Genomic DNA, 12,427 nt, shown 5'->3' with positions numbered 1-12,427 from the left:
GTCAACTCATCAATCAGCTCATCAATCAGCTCATCAATCAGCAGGTTTGGTTGAAACTGAATGGCAGCGAAGCCACTTGGATCCCCCGCTGGCGTGTACCTAATGAACATCTTAAATAAATAAAACACGCCGCCACAGTTAATGTGCAATTGTGTTCTGTCACTTGGCCACAACAGTGCAGCCCTCGTGCATTAAAAGAAAAACAGCTTCCTTTCATTTACCACACAATAAGCTCACGTTTGGGCTGAAGGTTGCGTCATGGATGTTCAGGCAGCCTCAAAGCCTCAAAGAGTGTCGACTGAATAGTGAGCAGAAAGAAAAGGACTCATTTTTTTTATATGCTCTTCCGTCATCTCTGTCAGCTCACAGCACCAACTTCCCCGAAACCCGATCATCTGTTCGCACAGCTGGAACCGAGCATCATTGCCGGCTCTGTCCCGGGTCACAGATTTATGTCGCCACGGGGGCCACGCCTAAAAAGTTTGACGCACGCTCAGGCTGAAGGGCCCGGCTGTGACTGGATAAGTGTGCGGTGATGACGCGCTCGCCTCCTGAGGGTCCACAGATGGTTGCTTCAGCCAATCGGACCTGCTTTTAGTCAGGCAGCGGATAACCTCAAGCTTCAAAGCAGCACCGAAGCTTCTGGGTCCTGCACACTAATGCTATCTGACTGTAAATAAACGTTTCAAACCAAAAGACCTTCTGGAGCTCAAAAAACCGAGGTTGAAAATAGCACAAAGGAACCCGCGCCAGACACTCCCTCACCTGGCCAGAGCTGGAGTAGGTAGTGCAGGACTTCGATGTGTTTTTTGAAGTGCAGCGCGCTGGCCAGCTCCTCCGAGTCGATGAAGACGCGGTTGGTGTGGCAGGACGCCTCCTGACGCTGGCTGAGCAGCACGGGGCCGAAGCACACCGCCAGGTTCTGACAAGTCATCTTGTTCACTTCCTGGTAGGACGCTACTAATTTTAGGTGGTCAAGAAGCCTCCGCAGTGTCATCTGTTGCACAAACACAAACAAGACATGTCATTATTATGATTAGTAGCTGGGATAATACCACTGAAAGCAGCAGAGGTTAACTGGGAAAATGTGCTTCCTGACTGAAGCCCAGAAACTCTTTTCAATTCAGCGGGAGAAAAAAAAGCCTGAACTTGTGACAGCCTGCACAAAAGCTAGCAATAATATTTCAATATATAAGGGCATATTTTGTCTCCGACTGCACGTTGCGGCTAACATCGGCTGTAGGACGAGCTGTCAAACAACAGTGATCTGCAGAGCTATCATCAGTCTGTCATTAGCTACCACCACCACCACCACCACCAGTTGTCCTTTCGCAGTATAAGTGTTGAGACACGGTGGGGAGCACTTGTTTTCCTCACCTTCTCCACCTCTGGCAGGCTGTCCAGCAGGCTGACGGTGTGCTCTGAGTCGGCCTGGTCATTCTCACAGCCAGCTACTCCGATCCGCAGAGGCCTTGTAGTCATGGACTCCAGAACTGCTTCATAGAGGTTCTTGCTAATCAGAGGGTAGGGCAGCTCTCGCAGGTAGTCTTTCAACACTCCTGAAAGAGAGGGAGAGCATGAAGAAAATACAGTAATATGCTACATGCTAGCAAGGTGAGGATATGTAAGTACACAATTAAAGCCTCCATAAGCGTTTATTCTGAACATGAGGTTTCATGTTGATCCTGTGGTGTCTGCGGAGATGCCTGACCGGAGCTGGGTGTGACTGCAGACAGAAGGGATGTCTGTGACGGAACATTCACACCTGTGAATTTAGCTTCGGGAAAACACGCTAAGCCCGGGAAATATGGCAGGTATGTCTCTTCATCAGAGGGGCAGGGAGCTCGGGGGGAGGGGGGTAACTCAACAATCAGAATCGCAGGTGGTGGGGGCGAGAGCTCTTTGTGGTGACTCCCATTTCGTTGTGCCTGGAGCTGGATCAGTTTTCACAGATACCCGGGAGGCTATGGTGGTTACGCTCCAAACTACCGTCATTCCCGACTGCAGGGTGAGAAGAAGAATTTGCATGAGTTGTATAATTTTACGGGTTTTTTTTATGGGGCCAAATTAGATGAACACGGAACCCAAAATATAACCCTCGCACGCATTTTTATTCCTTGAATGAACTTTTTGCCCTATGCTGCAACACAACACAGTTGCTCTGCCGCGTTACTCCAGCTGGAACTTACCTGCCCAGTTATACACTCAAAAGTTGCTCATTGAGTTCTGAGCAGTTCAGTTTTCCCCTCACCTGCAGACATTGTCAGGATTGGCTCATTAGGTCAGTATTAGATCCAGGTTGTCTAATTTATTTATTTTGTAAACTGACTACGGAGTTGTTGTAAAATCCACATCCACAGCCCGTCACACACGCGTTGAATTATAAACTATATTTTACACTCATTGTTTACGGAGCAGCCTAGCAGCTACTCATTAGCACACAGTTCAAAGTGCCAAAAGCCCAATTAAGTCACCTCAAGATGGCCTTTTGTGAGGACTAGTCAGAGACCTCCAGCTGCCGGGGTTACACAATTTTGTTTTGCCCTCCTATCTTATCAGCTGTTCAAACAAGCCGGGATAAGCGTTGTTCTGTCTCCGCCGTTTGCAGAGCTGAATCGAAGCGAGCTCTCCTCGGGAGGGTTATTCTCTATTGAGATGCCAGAGATTGCTGCTTTTCAACACATGGTGCCTGTGCTAACATGTTTACCGTGTCATTTCCTTGGCTCTGGTAACAGTTTTTGTGTCTTACATTGTCAGTCAGCTGTGATCCTGCACAGCCTCCTCTTCTATCTGTATATGTTCGGTATTTACATTTCGCACTTGTGGATTAAGGCTAATCTCTTTTGGCCTTTATTTCTCTATAGATGTTGTAATTAGGGACAAGCATTATGCATTTCCTCTGGTGATTTAAGCAACACAGAAATCTCAAATATTCAAGTTCATTTCATGCCTTTCCTAAAGTTTTGGCTGCTAAATTTCTGGTAGAGGCTTCGCTTATGTAAGAATGTACATTTTGTTTGCTGCTAATAGACTTGGTCACATGACAGCAGGAGTCTAAAAGCAATGTGACCCCTAACCCTGACCCGATTCACAGAAATTCCCCAAAGTAGTGACACAATCCTGACTCAGATTAGAGCAGGCATCTGGAAATAGGAAGTCCCACTTTAGTGGAGGTATTTCTTACCTTCTATTCACAGCAAACTACAATGCGATTTACTATAAATCCACTCTCAACCTTGTGGCACAGTCAGGGGAACTGAGCACGCCACTTAACACGCTAACTCGCTAATCCCGCTAAATCCTCGCTGCGCTCTTTAAGGAACCCAGAGACTTAAAAATTTCACCCTGCTCCTAACTACCATTGTCTTTTCTCATTTAAACAGTCCCATTTTTGCATATTTAAATGACAAGATTTCCTTTTCTAATTGACTGCAGCGCCGCACAGGAGAGCGCGCCGGTCAAATCTGAGATTATCCAGTGAAAGGAGCTAAAATCCAGCACAAGGTTTCCCAGTAGCCTCGGTTTCAATGTCTGTCATCATTTACACGCATTTGCTTTGTTTCCCTTTAGCTAATGACAAGCTGTTTAAGCGCACTTTACCCAGAAAATACACCGACCATTGTTGTGCATAATCCCAATTCAGACCTAAAAAGCCTGGATTTTAATGCCTATTATAGTCATTTCAACATAAAACAAATAGGAAATATATACATATATAATTTAGGCATTAGAATGATATTGTGTGTATTACCAAGCCCTAAAAAAACCCATCCTATATGCGGTACAGTGACAGTACACATGTACATGAAAACACACACACTCACACATGCTAAGTGGCCTTCAATGGTGGCTTTTCAAGCTCCACAAACACATCTACTCTTCAAGCACACACTGGCGTCCTGTGTCAGCCTGTAAATTAGCCAGGTCAGACTAACGCAGCTCCGGGCAAACATGCACTTAGAACTTCATACAATGACGCTGTAATGAAATATGTCCCCTGTGAGTGAGTCTCGCTGGGCCGTGGTGCAACCGTTGCATTTTGTTTGTGTTTCTGATTCACGTCCGTCCTTATCTACAACTCAGCCGAGCTGATCTCCAGCGCAGATTAGACGGAGGGGCCGTCCTCCGGCTTCCTGTTGTCATTCTTTCTCTGGAGTTTTTGGAGATAATAATAATCAGTTTGTCTCGGGACAACAAGACATCCAGGAAACAAAAGAAAAACAGTTGTGTGATTTCATTATTATCTCAGCAGGGGGGAGATGAGGAGGATGAAGTGTGCAGATATGGTGTAGCTTAAACCCACACGCCGCAGACCCCCCCGACCCCCTCTGTGCCGGGAAGACACAACAACAGCGGCACGGATTTGATACATGAAACACAATATCCAGTCTTTGGCTCACACGCCATGCACGACCCCTTTAACATACACGCTAGCCGGGTCGGGCTGAAACCAGTGAGCTTTTAGCTCATGCGTGCGCACACGCGTTTCCCTGGAGTGCTGAGAACACAGCCATTCGGGTCGATCATTAACCTGCTATGAGTCAGTGCCTGTGTTTACTTCCGTCTACGCGCCCCTATTGGTTCCTGATTCGGTAATAAACATACACACGCTCTGTGAAACATAAACACACACGCACAAGGTCGCGGGCTCAGCGTGTTTTCCCTGCAGGTGCCTCACTTCCGTTCACGGGCGAGCTGACAACGAAAACACGCCGGGCGTCTGCTGATCTCACCCCAAAACGGCGCGGAGATAACAGAAGAAAGCAATTATCATTCATCTTGCGATTAAAACTGGCCCGGCAATAAAGAGAACCGACGCGGCAGCGCATCGAGGCTTTTTTAAAGAGGAATTCAGACTTTTTCAGCCTCTAAAATGCGCCACCAAACGCTACAAGATGCACAATGCGCCAGGGCACGGCTCTACCTTTGACCTGTTGTTCAAACAAAGGGGAAGGTCACTACTCTTTTCAGAGCTGCCGTCAACGCCTCGCCTGGAGAACAAATGGGGGTTTGTTCTACGTCTGGCCCCATCCGTGCCGTCCTGCCAGCCCCCACAGCACTAGAGGGGGCCAGAGGAGACGTATGTGCCTTGCTTCCCCGTTTGGTGGAGCATTTTACGGTCAGCTTTTCCGCAGCCTTTGGTGCCCTAGATGAGCAAAAGTCCTCCCCGACTGTGGGCACAGCGGCGCTGGTTCATGCTGGTTCTGATCCCTCAGAAACGTGTCAGTTTTCTGGGCTCCTGACCTGCAGAAATATCCCGACACCCACGCAGGCCTGCAGCGCTTTGTAAAGTGCTCGCCTGCTTCCCCAGGCCAGCCCAGGGTTCAGCTAATCCTTCATGCGTGAGCCAAATACCATCTGTGTTTGTTCGGCAACAAAGGGGGCACTTGTTAATGACTTTCCATGTCTTCACTGGAGTACCGCCGGGGGTGGGGGGGAAGGGGAGTCGACCACGGAAAAGGCAAGTCAGGAAAGGCAAATGAAGTCCCGTAAACTGGGATCAATACCTGTGCTGTGTCCTCCAGCAGGGTTTGTGAGGCCGTCCTTTCAGTTGTGAAGACGGTGGACAAATATGTCTCCCCGTTTCCAGCCTTTGGACCTCACTGGTTCCACTGGAAGGCCAAAACAACTGGAGCTGATGGATTACTCATTAGCAAACTTCACCAGTCAACGCCCCCCCCACCCTTCCTTGAGCTACTGCCACTTCCAACTGAGAGATTTTCCTCAGAAAAATGAGTTCTGGCTTTTGTTAGAACATGATGGAGGTTATATTTCCGCCGTTCCTACATCAACACCCCCCCCCCCCTACACACACACACACACACACACACTGTCTCCCATGTTTACAGAGAGTGCGATAAAGAGACAAACCCTGTTTCGCTTTTCTTTTTTTCTCACTTCCACTGAATTGTGATTTGAAACAACAGGTTGTGATTTGAAACAAATGAGCGCCGCACACTGAGCATGTTGTGCAAGCTTTGGCTTGAACTCTGATCTCTGGATAATCCCTTTCACTACCTCCTCTTTTAAATTAGCCGTGTGACACAGCAGCCCTCTTATCTCATCCACTGGATCTTCACTTATTAGCCTAGTCTGACTTTACTTTGGAGGGACTCCAGTTTAATCCAATAATCGGCCTTTATATTTCAAAGGAGACACAACAACGCTGGGAGGAATTTCAAAAGAGAATGATGAAATCTGGTAATATAAATGAAAAGTGTCAATCACCTGGAAGAGTTTTTGAGCCGAACGTTTGGTAAGAGTGTGCTTTAAGAATAAACATATAATTGAATCCCAGCTGGACATTTTTGAACATGCTAAACCTGCCGCCCTTCCCCCTCTCCCTGTCCACTTCCACCCACTCTTCCATCTGCAACAGCCACTCGCTTGGTGGAGCAAATTTAGGCAGCGAGCGAAAACCAACAGTCCGAGCTGATGCCGGCCCTTTTTTCCTGGCCCGCTCAACTGTTAACTGTGGTCTTTGCCCTGCCATGCAAATGCGTGTGGATCAAAGCAAGCATGGTAGGACGACGCCTATGCGGGGGCCCCTTCCCAAAACCAACAGCGGCTCCAACAATGCCCAGGGGTTTCCGTGGTCTTCCTCTTTTTTGAGGGGAGAATCAAAAATCATGACCAAGTCATTTTCTCCTTCATAGTGACACGGCTGTTTTTCTATACAATAAAGAGCTGAGATTCTCTCAGTCGAGGAACCTTTTTAAATGGTCAAATATGAAGACAATTCCTCTGCGATGATACAAGGCATTTATAAAAGAAATGTGTTTGAATAGGAGTAAAATGATGCAGAGCGTGTCTCAACCGCTAACCAGGAAAAGGAATGACCTGAATGTACAGTGTGTGTGTGTGTGTGCCCTTCCCATTGCTCTCTACTGTTGCTTGACTGCTGGAATGCTTTTACTACCAATGGCAGACTCACACTCGTACACATGTGCTGACCCATCTGTGTCGGACTCGCCAGTTCAGGCACGTTTGCTGGGAAAGTACCAGATCAATACTGAATCACTTCAAATATGTCCCGTTTGCTCTGTTGTTAATGCACATTCATGTGCAACAACTTCCTCACACCCACTAATAACTTCCTTTATTCATTTCACTCATTTCAGAAATTTGGACAATATTTCTGAAGTATGATCCTCATATATGAAATATAAGTATCTAAGGACTTGTACTTATTTCTCCATGCGCAGTGTATTTAAATGTTTGCCCACTTTTTTCATCCAAAAAACCCCTTCAAACTTTAAATCTTCTGAGTGTAAAGAGCCCAAAACGGAACCACTTCCTGTCCCTTAAATAAGAAACATTTGTTGCTTTACTGGGAGCTGGAATGCTTTGGTCCCCATCTATCTATGTAGTTTGCTGCCTCGGAAGAGTCTCTCGATCATCATTATTTCCGGAGCATCTGATTATTCTGGAAAACAATCATGAGTTTCAGCTTCTCGCAACGGGTTTATTTGGGCTCACTTGTTCTGACACTGTCATGGGAAACACAATATTTTTATGCACTGGGTGTATTATGTAATATCCTAATGATAAAAGGTTGTTTGTGAGACTGCAGGAAAGACCATTTAATGAAGAAATAACCTGGTCTTTTTGTGGTACCTGTGATGACGTTGACGTCAGGATACATGTTTTCACACAGCTCCACGGCGTAGCTGTCCCTCTCGAACGCTTCGCGGAGCTCCTTCTTCACTGCCGCAGACCCACACAGGCGGTAGAGACCCACCACCTGCAAACGGACACGTAGGTCGGGTGAACACAGCATTTGAACGACGCTATTGATCAGACGTGCACTCAAACGCTGCAATCTGTGTGTTGATCTAAACAGGGCCGAATGCGTTGTTTCCTCTTTTAGCATGAGCTGAAGATGGTTTCTTACAGCTTCCCACATTCACAGCACGACTCCTTAAACTCCCAATCATAAGTTTTGCTAATGTATTCTTTAAAATGATGGATTGTGACATAAAACACTGCTGCTTCAGACAGCATTTTCCACACCCTCTAACCCGTTAGCGTCATTCCTCAGCATATTTGAAAGTTAACCATACTAAACACACTCGATGTTTGGCCAAACCACACTCAGAGGTGTGATAAAAACTTCAAATCCACCGCTGAATGAATAAAAACCGACGTCTTCTGAAAACTCTGCCGACACTCCGCCGTTTAAAATGGAAACTCGCCGCAGCTAATCTTCCACATTTCTTCACCAGAGTCCCAAGCGTGTGACCTCAAAGAACCATTTCCTTCAGACGTTGACATCCGATAGCTCAAACTTTGCACCAATGGCCTCCTTGTTATGTCAGGATTAGGCCCGGCTATAGACATACCATAATTTCTCCTACATGTGTCTGTCTGGTATGTGGCATAGCAGACCGGCTGGTGTGGTTGCCCTGGTAACATGTTAAGCCAGTGAGCTGTGAATGGCGTGCCGGGTCTGGTTCCACACACATTTGCACACACAGAGACCACTGGCCTTACCGGGCTCCAGCGTCCCCCCAGCAGAAGTGCTATTTGTGGGCTCACCTCTGGCCCTAACCCTCCCACGAGAGGGGCAGAAGAGGAAGGACTGGGCAGGGATTCGGCTTTGTGTGAGTGTAAACAGAAGTCGCCAAGCACAATGAACAACAAGTCCATTCAGAGAAAAAAAGAATCTCTCTTTCGGGGGCAGACTGCAGCCAGTCAACAGCTGTTAGCAGAAAGAGGGCTCGCACGTCTGCCCCGTGGGTACCGGGCAACACCTATGCACCTATGAGCAGCAGCAAAGCAACACAATGACCAGGAAAACAACCGCTTTGACGGAAATGTGGATTTCAGTGAGATTACAAAAGCGATGTGCAATCAATTATTATTTTTACTCTCTTAACGTGAACTACTTTCATCTGCTAGTGTATATTTCCAATGCATAGACCTAAAATCCTTTGAATCCATTTATTATATATACTGAACTGAAGAAGCCTTCTGGATAGAAGGCGAAACGTCTTCAAAGAGAAGAAATACAGTCCAGTTGACAAAGAAAACTACCTTGGATTTATTATATATACTCTTCCTCCAATCAACAGGATCTATACGCTAGCCTAGATGCATACAAACTATATTACTGATGACATGCATGTGTGTTGGACTGTGGTTCTGGACGGTAAGTTCCGTGTCAGGGCCTCAGGGGGTATCCAGCCACACAAAATCTGCTCACGCGTGCGTCCTTTACTCTCTTTATGGTTATATGTAGGCTTCTAGGACAGATCCTTTCAAAAGAAGCACTATAACTCCAATCTTTGGTGCAGACATTATCTGGAGTCTTTTCAAAACACCCACAATCATCAAGGCTCTTAAAAGCTCAGAGGAGCCCTCAGGACACTCATTTCTAAGAGCCTCTCAAAAAAAGTACCCCTCACACATCCAGATAATCATTTGTAAAGGCGCACTGCTGCACGTCTGGCCTTGTGCGCTTTAAATGATAGGACCTGCAAATACCTCTAGATCTGTTGTCTATCCCATACTAACCCCTCTCTGAATGCAACCCGAGGGAGCCGTTACGCTTGATCGTAGACTGATACCATGTGTAAAGTCTGTTCCCCATCTCTGCAATAAAAGACAGCAGCTAAACGCGGACTAGAGTGACGAGGGGGAAATGTAAAAAGAAACAGGATTCAGTGGAGGGGAAACACAATCACAAGAGCAGGCCCCTCAGACTGAACAGAAGAGATGGGAGGTAAGAGCCATGCAACCACCGATACGTTAAGATGGGCCGTGAAGAGGCTAATCATGAATTTGACAACAGTAAAGTCTAGACTGCTTCTCCGGGGTTAACGAGCTGAGAAGGCAGGAGTCACCACAAGCCTGAGCAACAACACGCTGAAGAGGTCTGACACCTTCCGCTTACCTCACGTTAGGTAATAAATAACATAATTCAGGAATTGCCTCCTAATCTCCAGCGCACTCCTGCCAGAAACCTGACACGCTGCACAAGTATTTGTGGGCGGAGTCTGATGTGAGGCTGCTTGGAGTGGCCCAATGTTTGCCTGTTGGCCCCAGGCACCCGCTGCCACTGGCATGTCCCCCCCAGGGGGGGGTCAGTCAGGATGCCGGACAGACACTTTTATTGCCACTGTCTCAACTCTAATTAGGAGAAGCTCTTCACCCCATTTGTGTCTTTTTCACTTCTTTAAAAAATCCCAGAGCGAAAAAAGACAATGTCACAAGATGGGAACATTCCACTCCACAGCCACAACATCGCTCTGTTAACTGGGAGTCTTTTTCTCCTGCGGATAAAAGATCCGATGGCCTCGGGAAAGCTCCGCCACATCAGAAAGTGTAGCGATATCTTGTCTATTCATGCTGCTCATGGCAGTCTTAAAGGTGGCTGCAGGGCTCGTCCCACATGAATGCTGACACGGTTGAATTATTTTAGCTCCTTTACATACGAGCCACTCCAGCGTGATATGGAAATATAAAAAAACCTCATTTCTGTTAGAAGGAAGGGATTGGTGAAGGGTTTTTAGCCACACATTTTTATGCATCCCTGTACGGAGCCACAAACGTAATTGTCTCTCTTCTTTGTTGTATTTCCAAAATATGAATCATCAAAGCAAAGCCACTCACCTGACATCCTCTCTTTTCGATCTCATTGATGCATTTGCTAATGAGCAGCGGCACCATAAGGCCCGTGTTCTCCCTCTCCACCGCTCGCCACGCCTCCACGCCGAACACCTGAGGTTCCCTGTCTCCGTCAGGCCCACCGTCCAGAGAGTTCTGCCACTGCTCCATCAGGCTCAGCTTGACGTAGATCAGCCCCCTCGGCTCCAGCTTCACGGCCAGCTGGTGGCAGCGGGTCACCCGGAAGAGAGCGGGCAGCACCACGGTGCCGTGGCAGCAGACGCGGTTGCGTCGTGGCGTGGGCTCCCAGCTGAACACCACCAGTTTCAGATGCTGTGCGTTCTCCAGATCGATGTTGAAGGTGTGATCCATATCTAAGAAGGTAGTTCTACACGTGAGGAGAGCAGTTCTGGCCTTATTAACTGAATCCACTTGTATGGCGCAGTAAACATCCCGAGAGTCCACGCGAGGAGGTTTCAGGTCTTCTGCACCATAAAAGTGTAGGCTCATCAGTCCAGAGATGTACTGGCTGCACTTGGGCTGCTCTGTAAAACTGTAGTGGCGGAACGCGTCGATGTCCAACTCTGTCCCACTCAGTTTGGAGTTTGGGACGCTTCCTTCCGGGTCCTTAACTTTCCCCGCCTTCCCCTCTGCAGAGCTGTGCTTCCCAGACTTGGCCACCAGCTCTGGGGAGTCACCGTCACTGAGGTAGCCACCTTTACTGGCAGATTTGGAGCTGCCGTTATTCTTCTTCTTATTGAAGCTGTGCTGAGTGGACACGCTGCTGTCCAGATGGTAGCGGGAGATCACGTTGCGACTAGCGGGCCCGGCTCCTGATGCAGCTAGCCTAGGGGGGCCTGAAGAATGCGGAATTGCCTCTGAGCTACTCCCATTGTTACGGGGAGAATGGGCCCTGGGCTCCAACTGACTGTTCCCACTGTTGCTGCTGCTCGGGGTGCCTTTGACGCTGAGCTTCCGACTGAGCTCCGGAAGCTTCTTCATCTTCATGGAGATCTTCCTTACAGTACGCGGGGATTTAATCCTATCTGGGAAGGACCAGTTGATGGAACTGCTCTTTTTGGCTGGGTTGGGACTGGAAGGAGGGGAGGTGACCCCATTTGGAAGGTCAGAGACATCTACAAAAGGCAAAAAAAAAATCGATTAAGACCCAACTAATCATGGATGAAACCCTTAAATACAACAATACTTTCAGAACACAGAATGTTTTCCATTATTATTGAAAATTGTGTGCCATTTTCAAGACTTTATCATTTTCAGCACTATTTTAGTGCCTGCTCATCTTCCCTCAATGATTTGCCCCTTGCCTGCAGCTGATGCTTTAAACTAGCCTATTATGCTAGACAACGGCAACCATTGTCCGAGCTGGTGCATCAGAATGGTGTCAATTTTGCCTCTTTCTTCAGCAAACCCAATCCTTGTGTGCCATGCTGCCATGTTAGACACTGTCAGGGTAATTTATGCTTTCTGAAGGTCAAAAATCTTCAGCTAAGACAGCAAATACAGTGGTTTGAATAAAGACAAGTAGATAAAACATTAAATTCACAATATGCACGGCTCATTATTAAACATATGTGTCACATCCATCAAGTTAATAGGGTAAAAACACAACTCTCTCATCAGCTGACTGCCAGCGCTTCAGAAACTCTCAAGCCACACAAAACACTGGTACAGGCGATAGGACCCACTGGTCTGGAACATTAACTGTTTAACAGAAACATGCTGCTGAATTGCTGAAGATATGAAAAACACTCAGAGTTTCCACAAAGCCCTTTTATTAAGGTGGGTTTCTTTCCTTCAA

General features: G+C 47.3%; 1 protein-coding gene across 2 annotated transcripts in view; it reads right to left on the bottom strand.

Annotated features, from left to right (window-relative positions):
• Positions 1-12,427, bottom strand: part of syde2 (synapse defective 1, Rho GTPase, homolog 2 (C. elegans)) — a 31,603-nt gene that overhangs the window by 4,432 nt on the left and 14,744 nt on the right. For both annotated transcript variants that reach the window (XM_011615092.2, XM_011615094.2), the window contains exons 4-7: positions 10,615-11,744; positions 7,618-7,744; positions 1,378-1,559; positions 766-997 (exon numbers count right to left, since the gene is read on the bottom strand). In XM_011615092.2, the coding sequence (XP_011613394.2) occupies positions 766-997; positions 1,378-1,559; positions 7,618-7,744; positions 10,615-11,744 (1,671 nt within the window). The remainder of the gene's footprint in view (positions 1-765; positions 998-1,377; positions 1,560-7,617; positions 7,745-10,614; positions 11,745-12,427) is intronic.

Source organism: Takifugu rubripes, chromosome 20 (genome assembly GCF_901000725.2).
Source record: "Takifugu rubripes chromosome 20, fTakRub1.2, whole genome shotgun sequence".
NCBI lineage: Eukaryota > Metazoa > Chordata > Actinopteri > Tetraodontiformes > Tetraodontidae > Takifugu > Takifugu rubripes.
The sequence above is the reverse complement of the archived record's forward strand: the minus strand, read 5'-3'. Positions and strand labels throughout refer to the sequence as shown.